Source organism: Trematomus bernacchii, unplaced genomic scaffold (assembly GCF_902827165.1).
Source record: "Trematomus bernacchii unplaced genomic scaffold, fTreBer1.1, whole genome shotgun sequence".
In the NCBI taxonomy this organism is placed as follows: domain Eukaryota; kingdom Metazoa; phylum Chordata; class Actinopteri; order Perciformes; family Nototheniidae; genus Trematomus; species Trematomus bernacchii.
Genome location: NW_022987641.1, coordinates 8,634,490 through 8,659,404, shown reverse-complemented (window position 1 = coordinate 8,659,404; position 24,915 = coordinate 8,634,490). Strand labels below are relative to the sequence as shown.

The following is a 24,915-nucleotide window of genomic DNA, read 5'->3' as shown; positions in this document are numbered from 1 at the left end:
GTAGCGTGGTTCAAGCAAGTCAGTGCATTCATTGGGTGGTATCAGAGAGATACAAGGGTCTGTAAATGCAATGAAAACTGGCCACAGCAAATAATTGATATTAAACATGTAATTTTTACTTTTGAATACTTCAGTACAAAGGATGTATTGAATAATTTAAGTGATATGTGTACACATATAAATCATGAGTCAAAACAGGGCTACATTTGATTGAATTATAAAAGGTATAATATGTAGTAAACTGAAGAGCCGTTTGGGAGCCGAAAGAGCCGGCTCTTCTTGGTGAGCCGAGCCAAATGATCCGGCTCACCAAGAAGAGCCGGAATTCCCATCACTATAAAGGATAGTGGTCAGGAGGCGAGGCCTCCTTTTATACGGAAGTGAGATGCGCACGCATTCAGGTAAGCCCGCCCCGGGGCCGGCTACGTCTATAGAAATCTCAGCAGGTGAATGCTTGCATGATAAGGTAGTACCCATAGAGTCCAGTAGAGGGCGGAGCCTGTGCGAGATATAACACTTCCAGAGAAAAACCCACAGTTTAAAGGGGAAATGGGAGAAACCTCAGGGAGAGCAACAGAGGAGGGATCCCTCTCCCAGGACGGACAGACGTGCAATAGATGCCGTGTGCATTTATAAATGCAAACCGAGTCAAGCCGACTCCGGAGGTGGCAGTATGCACCTTAAAGTTGTTTGAAATCCGCCAAAAAACCGAGAGAAGAAGAAGAAGAAGAAGAAGAAGCCGACTCCGAGCTGTCCGACTTCAGGCGAGCTTTTTGAGACCTCCCCCGGCTGCGATCGGCTATTCTCGTCTACTTTCGAGGCGAGCCGCAGCTCGTCTCAAACAAGCCTAGTGTCTTTACTTTCACTGCGCAATTTATTTGATAAAGTGCTCGACCAGAAGCTTTTATCGTCACAACTTGTACCTCACACTGAAGCTGACATTTTGAACAAAAATACATTAAAATATATCAGTGTTCTGCAGCAGTTCATACATTTAACAAAGCAGCCTCAGTCGAGACGACACATGAAGCCACAACCTGTAAAATACTCAAATAATACCACAACAGCTTAAAAGGAGATCTTTTCACAGCAGACATGAATCTGAAATGCTCAACCTGACAGCGACAGCCCGCTAAATGTTCTGACACAAATTACACCAGTCAGATATTAATCAGTCTCAACCTCCTTCAAACTGCATGGGTAATGACAAGAATCTCTCAGAAATTTGGCCCAATTCAGGCTCAAATAGGGCATCTGAAATGTCCGATTGCTTGGAAGAGAGACAGAAGGCTCACATTCAAAGTCAATGCAAATATAAGGGTGAGCACAAACAGATGCGAATGTACACAGCGGCACCAATTGAAGCAAAGTTATGTCACAGTGAGGGAGATATTGGACATACAGCCAAAAAAAGAGTAATCGAATAAGTACATTTTTGGGAATAAAGCAAGGTTTGAAAGCACATTTGCACAGTTTTGGGATCTCACCTAATCATGATGAGTCTAAGGGAAGAAAAAAAAGCAGGAAAGGTTTAGTAATAGCTCAAATGCCTCTTACAACACATTTAGCAGATAGCATTTCATTGCCAAAAGTAAGAAAGAAAGCATGTTACGCTAAAAAGGAAGATGGAGACAAGTTCAGCTGCTGGAGATCACACTGCGATTTCAGAGGTTACCATGAAATCTCTGTTCTCAAAGCCGTAAATAGAGTGCAGTGCATCATGCCCACACATCTCAATCACATACATGTCAGAACGTACACACACGCACCTGTGAGGACCATCAATACTAATTCACTTCAATTAACTTCAACCCAGGCCTGACCCAGAAATAACCCAGGCTGGAGGTCCCCACTCTCATGGCTCCTCATATGGGCACACACTGTGATTTCCCCCGCTGTCTGATCTGGTTCATGTCTTCCTGGAGAGGACCCAGAGATAATAGAGAGAGGGAATCGATCCTCGACGCTCCACTTTGTTCCACTTTTCTCAAACCTGTCGGAGCAGACTGAAGCTGGGATTCAATAAAAGCTACAGAGTATGTGAAACTGGTGTCATGTCTTCCAAATCATTCTGTTACTAATTGGAAAGCCTAAGCCTAAATCGGACCAGCAAAGATATTTTTGATTTAAGGATCTTCAAGTGGTTTGTAACCTTGGTATTGATGCATTCGGCTATAACTGGACAAGCAGCCTTTCTATGAGGAAAAAAACAAATGTGTCTCAGAAGTATAGTTGTGTTGGAGGGAGAGGAGAAGGATGAAAAGATAAATGGGAAGCTGACAGGAGAGGAGACGTTTGAGAGCAAGTGGAGTAAATGCTCAGTATGGTGCCAGTGTTGATGTTGCTCCATCTTGTGGTAAATGTCAGTTATCACAGTTATTTGCAATGATTTTGATCAGCTCAGGATCAGAATAACCCCTTTCTGAGACACGCATACAGATGTAAGATGTGAGCAAGGGGAAGTCTGATACCAGCACATCAAATTAAGTTATTTCCAGAATCACTGATTGGAAGCATTTACAGTCACAAAAGGCTTTATTACAAAACGTTTTTTCAGAAAAAAAGAGAAATGCAAGCCATAGAAAAAATACTGCTGATGCTAATGATGCTAAAAAAAACAGGGAAGTAACTTGTGCTCATGAAACGTCATAACAAAAATGATCCTATTGATATATACACAATCTGTGATGGCCTCAGCCACTGCTGGGATTTCTGTCTGTGATTTGAAAAACATAAGCAAAACATGTGTTTCTTTCAGTCAAAGTTGGTTCCTTGATTGTATTTTTAAGAAATGTTAAGATAGCATAGAGGTTTAAAAAATTGAGTGATTGTATTGATGGCATAATTCAAAATGTCAAATTATTATTATATAGTATATTCTCAAAATATACTTGTATCTCCACATACTATAAAAAGTGAGCACAGCACTGACCAGCATGTGCCACAGGTCAACAACAGCAAACATTTAGCATGATTACATTCAATTTTAAACATCATTTTGTATTATCTTCTTTTTTTAAAAGCCTCAAGTTCTCTATGACATTTAGGAAGTATTCCTTAGCAATGAGTGCAAATGGAAATGATTGTTGATAATATAAATAATACAACTCTCACCTCAAGCACAACAGTGACATTACAGTGGTTTAAAACCAGAAACAATTCCTTGCAGAGTATTTAAAAAAATAAAAGCAGATATTTTCAATATAAAATCACTTAACGGATTAATCGGAGTCAAGGGACACTGCTTCAGCCAGAATGAAATGTTAACTAATGTGTTTGTTCAGCAGGAAATGACTTTGACTAGAAACAGGAAGTAGCTTGACTCTGTGATCAGGCAAAGACTTGGGCATTTATAGTCATTGTAAAAAAACCTTTTAATGTTATTGAGTTTTTAAGACTTGGTCCAAGCAGTGCAATAAAACAGGCAGAATATATCTTCCTCCTCACTATGAAACAAAATAAACCAGATTTAATGTATTGTGCTGTACCACAGTTTAAAAGTAGTTTTGCTCTTAAAGTTCCAGCCTTTTTCCATACAGTAGTATAAATCCATCTCTTCGTTATTAATCTCTCATTATTCTTCCTATAAATATATTTTTTGTTGAAATGACAGGTAGTCTAAAAATCTGTTTTAGCAAAAATCATTGTGCGATTAATTTGAAATGTTCAGTCTTCTGTTGAAATGTGGCGTAAGACTTATTTACTTCAAATAAAGAAACAGAAAGGTCTGAAGGGTAATGAAAGAGTCCTAAGTGGAGCGTTTGTCCACGCCCTGCTTGATGCCCAGCACCAGATGAACGAACCAGTTGATCTGAACCATCCAGCCCTTCTCCCTGCAGATCTCAATCTGGTCCAGCAGGTGGCGCTGCGCCTCCTCCTCGCTGCGGCCCACAGTCAGCGCCTCCCGGATGTACTCAATGTCCTCCTTACTGGTCAGCTGGGGCATGCCTGGTCATGGTGAAAAATATAAGAGAATCGCTTTTCAGACTCTCATATGAGCATTTATCAATATATCTGCCATTCATTATCTCAACAATACATGTGAAAGTTGCACCTAATGGCGTGAACGAGTCAGCTAGTTTTATATACAAAAGTAAACTTGAATCTGAGCCTAAAACACAGCGGGTGTGAGCGTGAGACAAGTGGAAAAAGGCCATGATTATATTTCATTCACACTGAGGTCTTCACCGTTGTTTTAAAACTATTCTGTATCTCTTTTATGCATGGTTTTTATGAATCTGTTATTCCATTTTGTTTATTTATTGTGTTCATTTCTTTTGTCTTCTTCTTAAGTGTTAATGTTGATGTGAAGCACTTTGAATTGCCTCTGTGTCTGAAAATGTGCTAACGTACCTTACCTTGATATTTCAAGTAAATAAATGGTGTGAACAAACAGGTTTTGTTGTGCTGTGAAAGAGCACTAAACAGAAAGCTTTGAGTTTTATCAGAGGGAAGTGTTACCGGTCATCAGCATCATGGAGAAGAGGATGATGAGCAGGTTGGTGTGGTGCCGCAGGGCGAGGTACGCCTTCACACACACGTCCTGAGACACAGAGAAAGCAGGTATAATACAGCAAAGTGTGTATACTTTGTGTAATTGCATTATGACATGTTAAATAATGGTGGGTTTAGTGCATTAGTGATTTACTGCACCTGGAACTTCAAGAAGTGAGGGCTGCTTTTCTTCCCGGATGTTCCCATGACATACAGGAAGTCTGGTGTGAGCACGAAGGGAACCCACTCCTTACTGATTCCCATGAAGCTCTTGTAATTCCCCAGGATGTGCCCAAAGTCGATGTGGAAGAGATTCCCTGCAGGAACACAAAAGAAGTTCGTTTTTAGACCTTTCTTTCGTTTTCTGTGTTTTCCTGAACTACTTGCTTCCCTTTGACATGTGATGCACAATGACAAAAACCAGTGGGAAGTGGCTGCATGATTATATGTATTTCTGATTCCAGACAAAAGCAGTCGGTACCAGATTCGGTGATCATGATGTTGTCGTTGTGGCGATCCCCGATCCCCAGGACGTAGGTAGCCACGCAGTAGCCCCCGCAGGAGTACAGGAACTTCTCCACCGCCTGCTGGAACTACAGGGATAACATATTGTGAACTTCCTACGTTATTCTCCGACTTCAACTCCCCTTTAGTCTCTGGAGCTGGAGACTGGACTACTGTCAGCTATGCAAATATGTAAAACTTCCCTCGTCCATCAAGTTTCACCGTGGATATAAACACTGTGCTGTGAAGTATGAGACATGGAAACATAGAAGCCATATATTAATACCGTGGTAAACCATGGTAATAAAGTAGATGGTGTATATTTACTAATCTACGATATTGATCAAAACTGATACATGTGACTTTCTGAGGTAGAGGTACAGACAGTAACAACTACAGTATACATTTTCCTTGTTAATAATCATAGGATAATATAATAAAAGCGCACGGCTAATGGTATTTATAAAGTACCTCTTATCTTATCTATTGTGATTCAGTAGTTCTGTTCATGCTATAGTGCTACAGTTCTAAAAAGGCTTTAGTAATATAAAGAAGTTACATGCTGTTATATATCAGGTTGATATTTTATAATTCAGTAACCCTTCTCTTAAGGGTCATTTAACTTCATGTCCTTTCTGTTGAAATGCAAACTTAGAGATGAAACTAATATTTTAAACCGGGGCAGGAACATCTAAAAAAAGAAGATATAGGCACTAAGACAGGTGTTGGGGCTACAGTGTGTGAGTCTGTGTGTGTTTGTGCTTCCTTCCTGTCTGTCACACTGCCACTTCCTCTTACGTGTGATAAACAGCAGCAGCTGGAGTCACCACCATCACAACATTGAATCCATAAATAACACACATGTCTACAGGGCAATGCATTAGAACGTGTTTCAGCTTCAATAATCCAGATATAGTCCATCAAATCAAGCAGGTAATGACGGGCATGTCCTGAGGGAGTACCTTGTCCTCGCAGACACACTTGTCCCGCAGCCACTGATAGAGGATTTCATCTTTAAAAGCCCCCGTGCTCCCCACCACACTCTGCTGGATGTTAGCGATGGTGGTGGCGTCCTTCACAATCTCTATCATACCTGCGATACAACAACGATAGAGGAGGGGTCAATCTCACAGAATGGCTGTAATATTCTCATCTGTGATGTTCTCCGTTGAATGACCGACCTATTTTGTTCCCGGTGGAGATGCAGCCGTACGGCAGCAGGCAGAGATCCAGGGACTCCGTCTCCCAGATGGACTCCATGATCAGCAGGATCTACAGGGACACACGAGTGAACTTTGAGTCCTCCGAGGAGTCATAATGTCGGTGTTACACTGTGACGCCGCTCACCTGCAGGATGAGCATGTCCTGCCTGAGGTCATCCCCGTCTTTGAAGATGATGCCGATGGGGTCCTTGGACAGGGTGGTGGGGTCGGCCCTTTTGAACTGCAGCCACAGCGGCTTCTTCTTAGACGCCATCACTTTACACTGCTCGATCTGAAAGTGCACAAACGGTATGTCTCTCAAATAAATATAATATACTATAATAAATATAATATACTCCAACTAACCAATAATGGGTATACCTAGCTGCTGTTTTTGTTTAATTTTTTTTTGTATATTTTTTTCCGGTCATTGTGCCTTTGGCTTGACTAAAAAAAAGTTACAAAAAGATTATATGGATGTATGATAATAACAATAATAATAATAATGATAATTACAATAACTATAATAATTATAATAACTATGATCATAATTATCTTAATTATCATAGTTTATATAAAAATAGGATGAGAAATGAAACTGTTTTGTTATCTGAACATGGACTTGTAGGAATTTATTTTGTTATTTTTGTTACTTTATTATTTTATTTTCACCCTGGAAATGGGTGTATGTATATGTGTACATATGTATGTGTATGTATATATCGAATTTTGATTGAGTGAGTGTGAGTGTGAGTGTGAGTGTGAGTGTGAGTGTGAGTGTGAGTGTGAGTGTGAGTGTGTGTCCCTCACCAGCAGGGCTCCAGCTCTTAGTCCAGGATCGTAAGGGACTCTGAAACTCTTGGGAGAACCGGCCGACTGAAGAGTCTCCAGCTTCTGACGCAGCTGAAACACCACTGACACACACACACACACACACACGGTTGCAGTTTCACTACACAAACTCAAGAACTACACAAAGGAACCAATAGAACCTCGATATTGAACTTATAACACTCTCTGCTTTTATTCCTCCTGACCTTGTGTAGTAATGTCGTACTTGTCGGCGTACATGGCCTTCATCTCTCGGGTGACTTTCTGCAGAGCCTCCGTCATCTCCACCTGGACAGCATCACTTCATTATTAGCTGTTTTGTTATGTACACAGTGTTGTGTTCGAGGACCTCTGCCTCACCTGTTTCCTGAAGTCTTGCAGCATTTCCTCCCCACAGCCTCTGAGGTAGGCCTCCAGCAGCACGGCGTACCTCTGCTGGTAGTGCATGGACTGAGCGATCTCACTGCGCAGGAACCAGAAGAGGAAGTGACCGATACGCTTACTCTGTGGACGGAAAGATTACTCATATAAAAATGATAGTGTGGGTGCAGAGAGCTAGCGATCAGACGTGGGCAAGGTGAGTAATGTAAGTGCTTAATGGGGGTATAATTAATGAACATGTACTGTCCTACAACACAAAGAAAACATTTGGTCACAATCTGCCTTTATTTTTCCAGAACTTTTGAGATTTGATTGCTTTTAAGTATCTGTCTACACACACACACACGCACACACACACCCTCAGAGCTTTCTTCAGCAGGAACCTGACCAGGGCACTGTCATGGTACGGCTCAAACTTCACTGCCTGAAAAAAAGAAAGACATTTTATTCGTCAAACAACTCAAGGCATTGCAATGTGGCTTATTTCTGATAAATGCATCTTCAATTATTTGATTTTGTGGTTTCAAAAACACTTATTTTTTGACACAAGGAAGTATGTTTGTTGTCATGTGAAACCCAATTCCACCGCCTCTGGATACACGCCAAACCACATGGTGGGAATCCCATAGAATGCGGCAGGTTGACATTTTGTAAGCGGATGTGAACAAAGCCACATTCAAGACATGGCAAAAACAGGTTTGAATATTGAATAGGGTAGGAAATACAGATACAATCTTTCAATGCCGAGGAGGGGATACACAAATCACAAAAAATAACATGCACAATAAATGTATTGTATCGGGCGTCTTTGATATTAAAAGCTGTATATTTGAACTACTCTGCACATGTAAAGGCCCGACAGCAGACAGGTTAGAGTGAGAGGGGACATGATATTCACACACAGAGCTCTTTGTGCTCACTGACATGCAAATGTGACCTAAGGGAAGCAGAGAGTGGACAGATGGGCGGACGGACATACTTAATAAATAATATATATAATAAAGCGCTTCTTTGTCGTACAGTAGACTTATGACGCAACAAATATTTTTTTAAATAATAAATCCATCACTTTCCTTTCACATTAAATTGTGATTATCTGAACATGATTAAGTTAGTAAGTATTTACCCAGTATTTACTTTCTTCCCTGTGTGATTTAGCCATGCTTAGTTTGGAAAGTGAACACATCGGAAATTAAATGAGAGGTGATCTCAGGCATTGTGTTATAAAGAAAGTGTTTTAAATATTTGGAAAATAATCTAAATCAGTATGTTAAACAAAGTCAGTAGAGTACTTCTCTATGAATATATTTGTCTTATATAATACAGAGACAGCAGATTACTGTGGAGTCATTTTCCTATCTTTTCCGTGACAACAGTACATTTGTTATACTGCTCATGCAAAGTCAGCTAATACAGCAAACATGCATCTGTTGACCTTTCCATGAGCTGCTGCTGCTGCTTCCTGGGAATCAGGAGAGTGAGGCTCAGAGTCAACTAACTCTGATCATTAGCATCTTTTTCTGCTGGCAATCCTCTGGTTGGTCAACAATGTCAAATGAATAGAACATAACCACAAATATATTAAAGGTCTCCTATTATACTATTTGTAGGCATATATTATAGGTCTCAGATATATACAAAACATGTCTATGAAGTGTTTTGCTCAAAATACCAAACAGATCACCCATTCTAGACGTCCCTCATACCCCTCTATTTCAGCCCTGTTAGAGAAGTGCTGATTCTGGGTCCGTAGCTTTAAAAAAAAAAGGGGGGGGGAGCTCCTTTTTTTACACATTCTCTCTCCAGTACAGGTTAGCTCTGAGTGTTAGCGATGCTAATGTAAACACAGACCATATTACTTCCTAAACACGTCGTGCATTGTTTCTGATAGCGACGTTTCTGATAGGGCCGTGGGTATAAAGCCAGCCCACATTTCCGATATTACGTCATATCGGACGCAAATCTGGATCAGCTCTGTTGTACCCCCGTTTTTAGAGATTTGGGTACCGAGGAAAAGAGAGAAGGTTGTATTTGCGAGTCTCCTGACACACCGGGGACACATATGTATGTATAAAAGACAACTGGAAGAAATGCTTAGCCTAAAGACAGAGATGGTGAAGAGTATCACCTGGACGAGCTGAAGGAGGTATCGGAGCACATCGTCATCCTCCAGAGTCTCCAGCTTCCTGACGGCCATGGAGCGGACCTGAGCGTCTGAGTAGTGACAGTCCAGCATCTGCATGGCCAGACCCACATCCAGACCACTGAGCGGGGACAACAAGGGGACAGCTGAGGGGACACTGAAGCTTCTGAGGACACGTACATATTACGTACACACAGTCAGATCTTACCTGCTGTCCCACGCACTGCTGCGCTCTAGCAGACGGTGTGTTGCCAGGACGTCTTCCTGTTTCCCCCACCTGACTGAGGCCAGCAGCTTAGGGTAGGCCCTGAGGAGAGACAGGAGGACATGTTTATCAGTAAGAGATCTTCTAGTCAGAGGGGATGGGTAATGAAAGCTAAAGAATTTGATTTGATTTGATTTATTTCGAACATGTAAAACAATAATACAAAAATAATAATAATAATGAAATTAAACAAGAGAATTATGATACTGTACAAACTTAAGCAGTATCAAATTGATAAATAAGAATATTATTGACTTACAAATTATATATAAACAAATGATATACCTAATTACACATCCGAAAAGGGGTGGGAAGAAGTTACCCCTTCTCCCAAAAACGAAATTATTAACTTCTTTTTTTTGTCTTTTACCAAAATGTACATCTATATGTATGTCTAATGTACATACAATATACATTTACAATTATAAATAGAGTATATCATCATTACTACAATGTATATATGTATTATTCTTTTACGTTGTATGTCATATTTGATAAGACACATATAAAAGACTATCTTTTTACATCCACCATCCAAACCAAACAAACCATAAAAACAACAAATAAATAAATAAACAAATACATAAAAGAGGTAAATGGTAATCAAGAAAAGATAAAATAACAAACCAAATAAATAAATAAACACCCAGTTATCATTCAACAATTTCATCCCTGTATCTTGCGAAAAATCATCATGTCCTTATACCTTTATTTTTTTTAAACAGTTTTACGTGAGGACATCCCCTGAGCTCCTCATTCAAAGGCTAAGCATTCCCTAAACAGTTGGTCCCTAGCATTGTGCACCACATAAAGAATGAAACAAGTACCTGGGGTCGCGCATACACTCGGTCCTGAAGTGCCACAGCAGCTCCTTGTCCTCCGGGCTGAGTGGGTGGAGGGGATCGGTGTTCACGATGGCCGCAAACTGCTTCTTCAGATGGTTGGGCATCTCTCTCTGGCCGCGCTCCCCCTCAGCCTCCTCGCCGCCGCCGCCCCCCCCGTCCCGACACACGTCCCGGCTCTTGGGCAGCACCACGGGGTAACAGTACTTGTCCAGCAGGATGGCGATGGCCATGGCGGACGCCTTGTCGGGGTTGGTGGCCGAGGTGAGCTTGTCGGCGTTGATGCTGCTGCTGCTCTCCTCGCTCTTCTCCGGCATCTTCCACATGTGCAGGATGAACTCGCCCTGGCGCAGCAGCGAGCGGTGGTCGATCAGCAGCAGGTTGACGTAGTACAGGAGACGACTCTTGGTCTTTCCTGAAAGAACCACAGACACACAGACGCTCTGTTATCACCGTGTTGAACTCTCTACCCACTCAAATCAAAAGACATACATATACCACCTTTACAGCTCTCTTAAAAACACGGTTCACTGAAAACTACACCTGCACACACTAGTCTGTGTTGAATACGGCGTGTGTGTTGCTGCCCCATTTACTGTTTTTGTGACAGTTGATCAATGGGGACTGTCCACGACACTATAAACAAATAAACTAAACTAAACCGCCATAAACCGTATGTAATTGTGTCTTAATGTACATTATTTAATTACATATTCTGTTGTACATATCATATTCTATTTACATGTATATAGACTTCTTGCACTACTTTTTATTTTTGTATTTGATTATATATGTTGCATTGTTGGAGGAGCTCCGGTCAGAAGAATTTCATTGCCATTTCTACACTGTAGCTTATGTGCATATGACAATAACACCGTTGAATTGAGATTTGAATTTGACTGTCAACATGGCGCAGTTACGCAATGTTAGCGAACCTCACCTTCATGGCTGCCTGTCGATGCTGCAGTATCCTGGTAGGACAAGGTCCCCTTAGAGGTTGGAGTTAGGGGCTGCTTCCCACAGATCACCTGGGACCAGAGCCGGTAGTTAGTGGAGAAGTAAAATGGCCGACATAGTTCTTGCATTCACCCGCCTTACCCGTCCTCTGATTGAATTGTTACCTGCAGGTTCAGGCGTGCTCCTTTCGGCAGGTCCCTGATCTTTATGTTAAACTCCAACCAGCAGTTCCACAACACTTCTTCGTTGAAGTTCTTAGAGGACGTCCTCTCCTGAGAAACAAAGCACAGGGTTAAATCTGCTGTACAAAATGAATGTGTGCTTTTCACAAATGCTCATATGTCATGGTGGCCAATTTTGGCGCAATTTCCCTTTAAAGGATTTACATACTGTACCGTACTCTCTATGGTTGTTTTTTCGGTGTGAGCTTCGGGATTCAAATGACCTTCCTGCAGTAAATGTTAACAGGAAACACCGCTGCACTTTTGTTTGATTTCATCTGATGAATATCTGCCTCACAGCTCCCTCTCTTTCAGCTGATACATTACTGCCAATGCAAAGTTAACAATAAAGCACTTAAAGAGGCCTTATTATGCTTTTAGGAGTTGTCCCTTTCCCTTTCCCTTAGTGTGTTATTTAGGTTGTCCTGCATGTGAATGGTCTGAAAAGGCTCAAATCCCGAAGTTCCCTCCAGATGAAGTTCCTCTCTGGATTACCTGAGCTAAGAGCTGCTGGCCGTGGAAGATGCTGGCTTCTATGAAGACAATGAGCTCTGGGATTTTGGGGAGGGATGGGATGTCGATCCCCAGCACCTTCACTCTGAACTTCCTGTTGCAGTCCCACATGGAGATGGTGAACACGCGCTCATGGTCCTTCTCATCGATGGTCAGCTGCTCATGGGTACCTGACAAAGAAATCGTGCATAATGTACGTGCTACAGCATCAAATCCACACAGACGGCGTGTTTAACCTCACAGCTTACCCGCCACTCCGGTGCAGTCGTCCACTTGAGCCCAGTTCTCCTTCTGAACCAGGTCCAGGTCTGGATCAGGGGCGTCCTCCAGGGCCAGGTGGATCTCCTCCCCGTTCTTCAGACACTGACGGACCCAGTTGAAGTCCTGCAGAGGTTTATCCCCGTACAGGTACTCCTCCCTGAGCGAACACACACAGAGAAGCTTAAAACGTTATCTTTTTAAAACTACCACCAGGGAATTACTCATCAATGCACACTTCATTATATTGTCTTAATGATTGAGTAGCTACCTTCCACACACACGGAGCACAAAGTCTGCCTCACATGTGTCCACAGAAATTCCCAGCAAAGCTTTCTTACTCGCCGTCTTAGCGAAAAAGCTCAGCAGTACCTGAAGAAGATGAAAATGTTACAGTGACAAGTTGTAAGCTAGTGAAAGGTGTGAATATGCACCTCTGTGTACCTGTGCTGGCGTGTCACTGATGGACACTTTGATGGTCTGGCTGGCCGTGCCGATGTGGATCACCAGCAGGATGTTACCGTTACTGGCCTGAAGGAGGAAGAGCCACAGTTAACTACAGTACCAGTCAAACGTTTGGACAAGCCTTCTCATTCGAAGGTTTTTATTTATTTTAAATAAATAGATTTCCTCATGAAGCTGACTGAGAGAAGCCAAGAGTCTGCAAAGCTGTCATCGAGGCAAAAGAGGGCTACTTTGAAACAAATTAAATATAAATCATATTCTTGTTTGTTTGACACTTTTCTGTTTACTACATAATTCCATATGTGTTGACTGGTACTGTAAATGAAAGCTTTACCCACAGGAAAGGTGGCATGAAGGGCAAAATAAAGCAAAATTATAAAACCACTGAACTCCACCATCAACCTTCCACACACACCTTGTTGAGCAGGCGCTCCGGGAGCCTCTTGCGGGTCACCCAGGGGTCCATGGAGTAGAGTTTAGGGTCTCGGTCAGAGAGCTCGATGCGCCGCGGCGTCAGCAGCTTCCTGCGGGTGAACTCCAGCTCGTCGTCGTGCACGTTGCTGACGTCCGTCACGTCGTAGGCGATCAGGTAGTTTAGGTATCGCTGGTACTGCAGGGACTCGTCTGAGGGCTGGGGGCGGGGGAGCAGCTGGATCCGCCCCACCTCTTTCTTCAGGGCTTCAAAAAACAACAAATGTTTTACATCAGTTCATACTCGCATTGGGAATTCACTCTGTCAGCGGATGCTACCTCTCCAGTAGCGGATGCAGTCCAGCGTCTGGAACACCTGGTGCTTGTCGTAGATCTCACACACGTTGCCTTTCTTCTGGTAGAGCAGGATGCAGTGGTCCGGGGAAAACCTCTGGTAGAAGTCCGGACAAAGGTTCAGAGTCACCGCCTTCAGCCACACCTGAGCTTTCACCTGCAAACACCACAAAAGGATATATTATGGGTCTCTATATAAAAACATGTCTATGATGTGTTTTGCTCAAAATACCAAACAGATCACCCATTCTAGCCATGCCTCATATCGCTCTATTTCAGCCTTGTTAGAGAAATGCTGATTCTGGGTCCTTAGCTTTAAAAAAAAAAAAAAGAAAAAAAGAAGAGGAGGGGGGTGGAGCTTATGCCTGCTCAGAATTCTACCGAGATACTCAGCTGAATGCTGCCGTGATTAAATGCCATATCATGTTCCAAACCACATCAATGACTATTTCTGAAACAGTATGCTTTGTTTACACATACTCTCTCCAGTACAGCGTTAGCTCTGAGTGTTAGCGATGCTAATGTAAACAAAGACCATATTGCTTCCAAAACACGTTGCGCATTGTTTCTGATAGCGACGTTTCTGATAGGGCCGTGGGTGTAAAGCCAGCCCACATTTCCGATATTACATCATATCGGACGCAAATCTGGATCAGCTCCGTTGTACCCCCGTTTTTTAGAGATTTGGGTACGGAGGAAAAGAGAGAGGGTTTTGTTTTCTACCTCTTTGTGAGTTCCCTTACACACCAGGGACACACATGTATGTATGTATGCATTTTGCATGATAGGTCCCCTTTAAAAGCATCCCAACATCCGCTATGAATCAGTGATGATGAGTAGAATCACCTGTTCCACCGTCCAGTTTCCTGCCACATCCAGCAGCAGAGAGTCGGGGCTGCTTCCCCCCCGCACCACGGTGGGCAGGATGAACTCCACACTGATCTGATCCATGGAGGAGCCGGACGACGACGTGATGGCCTTCTTTCTCCTCCTCCTCCGGGGCTCTTCTCGCAGGACTTTGGGCTCTTCGTCGCTCACCTGGGTCTGCTGCCCGTCCATCACCTAGCTGCTGGGCGACAGACACAGTACTGTAGATATGTGTAATACCAGACACCTTTTTATCAGGGAACGATGATCTTTGACCTTCTAGGCAATCACAACTAAAAAATGTTTCTGTAAATTGATGTGAAAGCAATTTCTGTTTCAAATGATGAAACTGCAACAAGGTCGAAAGTAAGGACTAATAATTAACTGAATATTTTCTATTTAATCAAATCCTTTTCAATCATTTTTTTGAATGAAACTTCACAAAACAATAGCAAATGTCCCGGTATGGCGACAGTGCGAACAGATTCAGTTTGAAATCAGCCACTCACACATTGAGAGTGGTTACATTCTTCTTAAACATGTCCAATAATTTGATTTGTAGGTTTCGTGTTGATTTAAAGACTAACAAAATTCCTGATTCTATATTTTTTGCCATATTATCCACATGGTTGATTTGAATTTGTCTTAGTTGTCTCACTAGAACAAAGACCAAAATAGTAGTGCCACTCATTCAGCGAGCAGAGGACTATATACCAGGTATACAACTGATACAATAATCATATTAGCATATAATAAATAGGTCAAATAAAGTCAAAATCATAGATAAACACCAGGGCCTGTTGTAATTAGCTGTTATTAGCAGTGGCGGTAAACGAACCACTAGATAAAGTGTATTAAACAGCTGCCCTGTGGTCTGCAGAGCTCTGCGTGGAGGCGGACAGCTTCAGGATATCTTCTGGGCTTCAAGTGAGGAGGGAGGAAATTAAAAAAGGTTGAAAGGTCTTTCTTTTGTTGTCTAGCCTCATAGATTTCTGCCAGGGGTTTGATGTCCTGATGACCAAGGACAGGGTCATTTCCACTGCTCCTGCAAATCTACTACCCACTTTATCTGAGAACATTTCTGCTTTAAACTAGGAAATTCTAACTGTAATTTATAATAACTACAGCTAAAAGTGTGATTCTATGACTGAGACTGTCCCTAAACAAAGCAATCCTTTATTATTATGTACTGTGTCTAAAATGACTATGACATCCAATGAACTCAATGTTAGCACTGAAGTATCTGGAAGGGTTTAATTGCCTTTACAAATTTAGGAATGCCTCAATAACAGATTGTTAAAAAAATCAAACTCATGATGTAAATTGGCTGGAGTCACAAGATTAATGGTTTCCCTTCTTTAGCAGAGGAAGTGTTCAAAGCAGGAAGCAGCTAAACACAGAATGGATGTGACTGGTGTTAAAGTGCACAGAGACAGGCTGCTGTTTAAACTCTGTGTTAGAGATATTTACATGTTTACCAGCTGTTATACAGACAGACAAAGCCAAGCAAGGAGTTAACACAACTTTTTAAAGAGTGTGCTGAATGTAACGGTACAGCTGCCATAATAATCGGAAGGTGCCTGTATTTAGTAACACAGAAACATGAATGACTCACCAATGAACGCAGACGGCAACAAAACCAGGAGCTTTGGACGAAAAAGTAGGCATTTATGCTACAAGAAGAGACCTTAAACCAGAGTAAAAATGTGTTTTAAAAGTTTAGTCAAGAGTGGAATAAGGAAACGCTGCGCTGCTGCACAGGAAATATGGTCAAGTTCTCCATGAGCTCTCCGGCTGATAAGGACCACTTCCGCCTTTGCTTTTCAAAATAAACTGTACAACAACTCTAAAATAATTATTATCAAAGGTATGACATTTGTATGGCTATATTATAATGATATGAGTGTCAGTTTCCTTTTTAAATATATTGTACAATAAGGAATGTGACAATATATTATATATTTTATGAAATATGTATTATTGTCCGATTTAAGTAAGAGAGTTCACTGCCCTCCAGTGGTCACAGTGAGGAACTACAGTACGTACGTATGTATGTAGAAAGTACTGTTACTTATAACAAAAAATACTGATAATATTATTGATAATAACGTGACTAAAAATGGAGATTGAAAATGATTAAACATAATTGTGTGTAATTATAGTGTCTGGCCACTAGAAAAGAATAAAAAAGACTACACATTTATAATTATCTGGCATTTATGTTAATTTTTTTAACGTTTTAATGTATCTTATTTTCCGTTATTATGTTCATTGTATGCACCAAAAAAAAGGCATAGTTCTTGCTAGTGCAAACCTCACAGGCAAACATTTCTGATGATTTATTTGGAAATGATGGACCGGAAGTGTTACAATGTAATCTTGTCTAATTTGAGGTGTGGTGCGATTATGCAGTACCTCCCTCTGACCGCTAGAGGGCAGTAAACACTCACGATTCTCCACTTAAAGTGTCAGCTCCACCAGCATCAAAGAGGCAGACATGACAGCATGATCTCCAGAACAAAACACCTCTAATTAAATAAAACAATAAACAATACCCATGTGACTCGTCATGTATGTAACAATCTGAATAAAAATAACTTGTATATTTAGATTTTTTATATATCATTAATATTATTATGATTTTGCCACACATAATCTTAACCAAACTAGTCTTAACTTGATTGAATACTATTGGACTTGAACTTTATAATCACCCAGCAATGAATAGTGTTTTTCTTGGTTAAACCCAATTATTGTATTTTAAATGTTTCTTTGACTTGTTTTTCTTTGAGTTAAAGTAAAGTTTTTCCCAAGTTTCTCTCTGCCCAAATGTGAGAATGCCTCTAGTTGTGGCTTCTACCTCTCCTGATGGCAGCAGTGAAACGTACATAATCACAAAGAGTGTACTTGAAGGGTTTTAAGCCAGGGTCACAAACATGTGCCAGCCTGTTGTTCTTGTTGCACTGGATGTAGGGAAGCGGTGCCTGCCTTGGGCTGTTTTTCTGTTGCATTTTAAAGTATTTTTGCTATTTCATGATTATGCCAATTGAATGAAAGGGTAGATACTACTTAATATACTGTCAATGGAAAGAGATATTTGCTCTTTACACAGGAGATCAGATGTGTTTTAGTTGTTAACTTTGGTTCAGCCATCTGTCCTTACTTTAACCCACCCAATGTTTTCATGTTGTAGCGATAAGAACCAGCTGCACTGAGACGACCAATGAGAATGAGATAAGCTGCTGATTGACATCCGCTCTGACCAATAGGATCACAGGGCACACGATGTTTATACCAGCCCCCACCACCGTACAAGGCGACTGTTTTGGTGAGTTAAGGAAAGTTCATTGAAATCATTTTGGGAGTTTTAAAGCGTTTAATATGAGAAGTAATTACACCAATTGTATGAATTTCACCCGATCTCAGCAGACGAGTTATAATTTGAAACTGACAACGTTTATTTTAGGTCTTAAATTGACTTTTTTCTGCCCTCTCCGTAAACCTTCATTGTTGACGTTAGTTGTTTTTTTTAACTGCATTTGCGCAATACAATGGCTCGTCCAAATTCTTTAATTTAATGATATTTTCACGCCTAAAGTCTCTTTAATGTGGTTAATGTGTCGTTAACATACAGACTTTAAAGCTTTTTCTCATTTTCGTCGACGTTACTTCTGTATTTCTTTTGTTTCGTGACCGCAGATAACGCTGCTTCCTTTGAAGTGTATCGTCGTGTGTTAACGTTGACAGCAGTTCCATTTAATAACAAGCCATAATATCACAAAAGTATGTCCATTATATGTGGTTACTGTCGTGCTTTTCACTTATTTTAAACGACTTCAGATGTATTATCGCTGCCCTTCTCGTTATTGAATGAATGGGCTTGTATGCGCATGCGTGAAATAATCTCAAAGTTTATCAACAAGAGAAGTCACATGACGAGAACATTGTGAAATAGATAAGAATGAAACTAGCTTTTATAACGTTTACATGTTTAGACTGAACTATTTCAACGTGTATACTCAATCTATTCCATATATAAACTGCGCTGTGAGGATGTGTCGGAGCTTTGTGTATTTGGTAACAGCCCTCTGTGTCCTTATGTCACCCCGGACATTTATAGCCTTTACATTACAGCTCGCTGGAGGATCACATTTCTGTGTCAGTCTGTGACTCATGGCTGATTCATAGCCAATGATGCTTAGTATACATCGTCACATTTGTTCCTACAGCATATGACAGGTCTATTTCCTTTGTATTGACATTTAAATTAAGTGAGTGTTGTTGGCTATAGATGCTCTGTGTCTGCATGTTTCAGACCATCATGGTGTGGGAGGTGGTGACCAGTGAGCCCAAACATCAGAGCGGTGGACACACAGGTAACACACAGCACCGTTAACAGGCATCTGTACTGTAGAATAGTGATAGAAAAATCCAACCAGAGGTACTCAGACTTTAAGCCCCCAATATATATATATATATATATATATAATATATATATTCCAATTAAGCTTTAGAAATCAGTCATCCTATTTTATCACGTCATCCCCCCTAACAAAATATAAATCTTCAAACAAAATCCTCAATTTAAATGGAATTAAATGTGTCCCTTTTAAAATGTCTTAAAATGACAACTGCCTCTAAAACAGTTTTTGATGACTTAACAGCAACAAATATTGATTAAAGCAGACTACTTACATAAACATTTGTTGTGTATTATGGAAAGGATTACAGCTATGTGTTTTCAATGATACCATACATATATAAGTTACTTAAATGGCCACATTAATCTACGAATAAATTGTGAAATCCCGACAATAAATCCATTCTCCTATCCTGTTGTGTGTCTGGTGTTCCCCTCAGCAGTGGTGATGGATACAGGTGGAGAACAGTTACCTGAGCTGCTCTGCTGTGAGGAACGCCTCCCCTGCTCCCCCGGCTTCCCCACCAGCGACAGCTACATGGAGTACGGTACGTAAGAGAGAAGCGTGCACCTGGTTTTTCACAGCAGATGGAGGAAAAGCTTCAGTTTAAGGGCATAGTCACAGATTTTCTAAATTAACATCGCTTCATGGAGCAACTTTTCATTTTTGCTTTGTGTGGAGTTCAACTTTTGGTGAATTTCAGTCGAATGTTGTCTTGCCTCTGTGTGATAGTGCATGAAGGCGTTATTTCTGGAGCAAATGTTTTAGAAATGTTTGTTTTCTCCACCTAGACGACCTGCCGGACCTGCAGGAGGTTCAGGAGGAGGCGGAGCCAGCAGTCTACCAGTTGGACGTGGGTGTGTCCCACCAGCAGCGATATACACACACACACCCTCCTGACACACACTGGCTGACACAGCTGGCCCACATCGCCACCGGGCCTCAGAGCCCCCTGCTGCAGGAGCCGGCCCCCAGCAGGTACGTGGGCTGGACTAAGACCCCAACGTTAAATGAAAATAAAAGTTGTAGTCTATTTGTCTCCCCATCCATGTGACAGATCGGAGCAAACAACTCATAATAAGTCAGGAAAAGGTTCCCTTCCTAAATATTCTAAATTCCTTTAACTGTTTGTATTGTTTTATTTCTTGTCACAGTTCTGTTTCACAATGTCGTCGTTAAAGCTATGATTGTGAAATAGGGCATTGTTGCTGCATTGCTGTAGTGTTGAAATAATCAGAGTAAAAACACAGAAATGTCTATCCACCCGTTGTTTGCTCTGAGCAATGAAATCAAACACGTCGTCATTCTAGTTATATAAATATATTTAACATGTTCATTCAAATGCTATATCTTCTTTCAACAGTTACTATCGCTTTATTTAAAAAACATTTTGTATTATTATTTTCATTTTTTATTCTATTTTGTCTATATTTTTACCTTATGTGAATCTTGTTTTTATCTCCGACCCTGTTGCTGCTATAAACGCCGGAATTTCCCCAAGTGGATAAATAAAGTTCCATCTTATCTTATCTTAGTTATCTTTAAGGATTTTAGTTTAAAAGTCCATTTTAATAATTGAAAAATGTGTCAAAATCAGGCTTAAAATGTGACATTTAAGATTTGTATGTGTTGGCCCAATGCCCCAATCCATTGTTATTTGGGGAAGTGTATGGCTAGGGCATATATATTTTTCAAAGTGTATATTATGTATGCAGTTGTAGAATGTAAACTGTTCCTCAGATTGTTGTTTGGGCAGTCTTACGTGCTGCACTCCCTCAGCCTGCATTCCTGTCCTGAGCCTGTGTCATTTTCAGCTCCAGCCTCTCCAGCACCAGCAGTAATCTACATTCCTACGCTCGGCCTCCCCCCTCTCTCCCCAGCAGCACCCCGTCGCCCCCCAGAGGTCGTGGTAGGGAGCGCCTCCGCACCAGGGTACAGCTCTCTTTACCTCTTTCTGAACAACAATGTCTGAGAAACACATCTAAAAAATACCCTTTATCGTGTTTACAGTATGTTACTTAAATAGACGGCTCACCTCAGACACACCCAGTAGAACGCTGTGTGCTGCAGTGTGTGAACAGATGTGCTTCATGTCCCCACAGAGGAGCAGGGAACCAGCGGTGTCCTCCAGATCCTCTCCGTCTGACGAGGAAGACGTTGGCTGGAGCTTCTCCTGCCCCCCCACCACCTGGCACTGCTTCCTCAAAGGTACACACACGTTGTTCACTGCTAGGAACACATGAAAGTGAGATTTTAGGTAAAAAGCTGTTGTTTATAACTCTTCTCTGTCATCAGGGACTCGTCTGCGTTTCCACAGTGGCTCAAACGTGGACTGGCAGGACGTGGAGGACCTGGACTATGCTGAGGAAGACTCTGGTGAGGAGGAAGGATCCAGGTCTCTGAAGGTACATGATGTTACATAGACATTATTATGTATGACGCTTTAGTTCACTGGAAATGATCCATTCAAATAAAGGGATTGTACATCATTTCAGGGTTATGGCCCCGAGGGTCTGCAGCTGGTGGAGCATTCAGAGACTGTGTTGTCCGGTCAGGCTGTGCTACAGCTGACCTTTGACCCCGGGGCGCTCGGACAAGCTGTCATGAGCGCTCGCTGCCAACTTGACCACCCCTTCTACGTCAAAAACAAAGGTAGGCATGATGAGAAAACACTTAAAAAGCACATCATACAGAGGATGAATTATCTTCCAAAACAACATTGCATTCACTTCCTGTTAGGGTGGTCATCATTTCACCCGAGCCTGACCGTGGTGCACTATGGGATACCGTGCTATGAAATGGAGGTGGGTGATGTGTGCCTTCCTCCAGGACACAGAGAAGCCAAACACACCGACGACTCGCTGGTTTTTGACACATTTAAGAGGTACAAATCCCCCCTGTTCCCAACCTGAAGCTGCTGATGAGCGAGTGTGTGTGTGAAATGTTTCCCTCTGTGTCTTCCTCAGTTACGACTTCACTCCTCTGGACTCCTCTGCCGTCTACGTGCTGAGCAGCATGGCCAGGCGGCGGCGTGCCTCCCAGTCCAGCGGCTCTCCAGACAGAGACACATTACGAGGTACAGCACTTTAATGCAGTGAACAAAAACACTATAGGAAAGGTAACCAAAGTAAACCTGTCATTGTGATCACACCTGCAGACGCCCACAGTCCCGGTCCCTCCCCCTCTCCATGTCTCAAGCCAACCAAAACCCAGCAAGCCAGCGCAGCAGGAAGTAATAATGCCCCGCCCACTAAGTGCAAGCGGCCAATGAACGCCTTCATGCTGTTCGCCAAGAGGTTCAGGGTGGAGTACACACAGATGTACCCCGGCAAGGACAACAGGTAGGGGGGGGTGTGTGTGTGTGTGTGTGTGTGTGTGTGTGTGTGTGTGTGTGTGTGTGTGTGTGTGTGTGTGTGTGTGTGTGTGTGTGTGTGTGTGTGTGTGTTGTGTGTGTGTGTGTTGTGTGTGTGTGTGTGTGTGTGTGTGTGGTGTGTGTGTGTGTGTGTGTGTGTGTGTGTGTGTGTGTGTGTGTGTGTGTGTGTGTGTGTGTGTTCCAGTATTTGTAGTGATGTAATACATATGTGTGTGTGGGTGATTCAGGGCGATCAGCGTCCTCCTTGGGGAGCAGTGGAAGAAACTGCGAAGTGAGGAGAAACGGACGTTCACCGTGCAGGCCAAAGCCCTCGCTGACGAGCAGAAGAGACTCAACCCAGACTGCTGGAAACGCAAACGAACCAACTCTGTACGTATACACACACACACACACACACTGCTTAATTCTCCTCTCTAATTTATCCTCTGTGTCCACCAGGGTTGTCAGTGAAATGAAGGCTGCAGAGAAGAAGAGAGAAGACCTGTAGCAACACAGTTTGTAGTGATGTAAACACATATGTATTACATCACTACAAATACTGGACACACACACACACACACACACACACACACACACACACACACACACACACACACACACACACACACACACACACACACACACACACACACACACACACACACACACACACAGCTTCAATATCATATTTTGCAAACAACAGACTTGCGTTAGGCTCCGATAGCGAGGGTTAAATTAAGTGTTTCTAAATTCTCAAACTTTCAAAAAACAATATCAGTTTCATTGATTTGAACTATTTTAAATCGTTGTCTGTTTATAGTCATTAGAACAAGTTATACAACATTTTATAAAATATTATATTTTAATGCTAGAGCATGCTGTCGATTTTTCTCCATAGGACATTTCTATCCAAAAATGACGAAGCAGGTTAACCGGGATTTATTTATGACTGGTGTTCATCTCCAGGGTTTTACGATGTGTAAATGTGACAATTCCTTTCAAAAGAAAAAGAGAGATTCTGGTCGTTTTCAGTCTCTCATCATGTGCTTGAAACAGGGGGAAGGGTGTGGTGCTGAAGCTTTTGGGGTAAAGTAGAACATGTAGCCATTTCCACTTAAATATATGTTATATATATAATGAAATATAAAAAGTGTTTTATTGCCTGTATTACTTGCATTTGCACGCCGTGTATTGCACAAGACTACATATTATTATTGACTGTGTAATTTATCAGGAAATATTTAGTTATTTAACAAATGTACGCCACAAATTAACCTTATCTTTAAGAAAAAATCCGGCCTTTTTTAGGGAGGCCTTGCTTCGTTCACCACCTTAACTTACCTTTCATTTGTAAACATTTAAAAAGGAATAAATAAGTGTTACGTTTTCCCTAAAAGTCGCTCGAGAAAGACAAAACGTGATTTAAACGAAGCCTACAGCATACAGTGTTAAAAAGTCAATATTTGCCCCTTTTGTACTTGAACCTGTCATATCCACGCATTGTGTGAAGGGGAAGTGCTTGACCATTTTAAGGAAATATATAAAAAGAGAATAAATATTCCCAGTTTTGTCCTTATATTGTTACCGCATAACGAGGTTAATTCTTAACGCACTATATACACTTTATCGTATGTGACTGCTCCAGTATATTGTGTAATACAAATGTAAAGATAATTACATGATAATATATATTTTTGGTTTTGACTTCATTTGTTGTATTGATTATTGAACTTGATCAGGGGGTGTCATATAATGTTTCATAATATAAATAAATAAAAGCATGATGAATCTGTTGTCCTGTGCTGTGTCTTTATGTGTGGTACGGTGGCCGACAGGTGCCAACGCGCTACAACAGTCCGAAACATTTTCATTATGAGAAACAGGCTGCACTTTCACAAGCGATGCAAATATAAAAATGCAAACTTGCCAAAACACATGCAAGTTTCAGAAACATTTTCAACAACTTCACGAAACATGCACAGGTTTTACTAGAAGCGTTGCAAACGGAAAATATTTTGGTACATTTGTGTTTTTATAATTGCATCGTTTTTTGAAAAGTGCGAAGAACAAAATAAATGGAGACAATTAAAAAAATAAAGGGAGAAGTTTAGGTCTGAACAAGAAAATTTTATTTGTTTCCCACCCGGAAAAATAAACAAGTTTAAAATCATAAACAAGGTTGGAAACATAAATCGTGTTGCTATTTTTATTTATTTACATACTGCACCAGTGTATGGCTGGGCATACAAGGGATGGACATTAAGCTGCTACTGTAATCAAAAAGACAAAAAGAGATAACATTCCATTAAAACTATAAACATGACCAACATTTCCAGGCTAAAGTTATCAAATAGATCCACACAGGTATACCATATGTGTAAAGGACTAGAAAATCACTTTTTTTATAGTAAAATAGAAAATATATAGAGGTACA

At 41.4% G+C, this 24,915-nt stretch overlaps 2 protein-coding genes across 2 annotated transcripts; one reads left to right on the top strand and one right to left on the bottom strand.

Annotated features, from left to right (window-relative positions):
• Positions 1–2,516: 2,516 nt before the first annotated feature.
• pik3cg (phosphatidylinositol-4,5-bisphosphate 3-kinase, catalytic subunit gamma) lies at positions 2,517–16,495 on the bottom strand. The gene is made up of 24 exons (XM_034133420.1): positions 16,324–16,495; positions 14,688–14,907; positions 13,827–13,998; positions 13,492–13,754; positions 13,056–13,142; positions 12,883–12,983; positions 12,602–12,771; positions 12,336–12,523; positions 11,784–11,891; positions 11,603–11,690; positions 10,648–11,077; positions 9,764–9,862; positions 9,541–9,676; positions 7,771–7,836; positions 7,392–7,535; positions 7,238–7,319; positions 7,011–7,114; positions 6,346–6,492; positions 6,180–6,270; positions 5,961–6,091; positions 4,976–5,087; positions 4,654–4,811; positions 4,462–4,543; positions 2,517–3,948 (listed from the first exon to the last, which is right to left on the bottom strand). The coding sequence occupies exons 2-24, from the start codon at positions 14,898–14,900 to the stop codon at positions 3,749–3,751; spliced, it is 3,372 nt and encodes a 1,123-aa protein (XP_033989311.1). The 5' UTR covers positions 14,901–14,907; positions 16,324–16,495; the 3' UTR covers positions 2,517–3,748.
• A 1,494-nt stretch (positions 16,496–17,989) lies between these two features.
• On the top strand, positions 17,990–24,274 carry LOC117484976 (HMG box-containing protein 1-like). Its single transcript, XM_034133511.1, has 13 exons — positions 17,990–18,036; positions 19,024–19,084; positions 19,569–19,676; positions 19,921–20,107; positions 20,944–21,061; positions 21,232–21,337; positions 21,425–21,534; positions 21,625–21,781; positions 21,869–22,013; positions 22,096–22,205; positions 22,287–22,470; positions 22,730–22,871; positions 22,941–24,274. The coding sequence occupies exons 2-13, from the start codon at positions 19,030–19,032 to the stop codon at positions 22,950–22,952; spliced, it is 1,434 nt and encodes a 477-aa protein (XP_033989402.1). The 5' UTR covers positions 17,990–18,036; positions 19,024–19,029; the 3' UTR covers positions 22,953–24,274.
• Positions 24,275–24,915: the final 641 nt, after the last annotated feature.

Bases quoted from the DNA above. Each gene is read 5' to 3' on its own strand.
- pik3cg (XM_034133420.1), bottom strand. From the start codon at position 14,900: ATGGACGGGCAGCAGACCCAGGTGAGCGACGAAGAGCCCAAAGTCCTG. The intron at 7,320-7,391 runs GTGAGGCAGAGG...GATGCTGTCCAG, and splicing joins TGCAAGACTTCAGGAAACAG to GTGGAGATGACGGAGGCTCT. The intron at 3,949-4,461 runs GTAACACTTCCC...CACCATGACCAG, and splicing joins CTCCATGATGCTGATGACCG to GCATGCCCCAGCTGACCAGT.
- LOC117484976 (XM_034133511.1), top strand. From the start codon at position 19,030: ATGGTGTGGGAGGTGGTGACCAGTGAGCCCAAACATCAGAGCGGTGGA. The intron at 19,677-19,920 runs GTACGTAAGAGA...TTCTCCACCTAG, and splicing joins CGACAGCTACATGGAGTACG to ACGACCTGCCGGACCTGCAG. The intron at 21,062-21,231 runs GTACAGCTCTCT...ATGTCCCCACAG, and splicing joins GGGAGCGCCTCCGCACCAGG to AGGAGCAGGGAACCAGCGGT.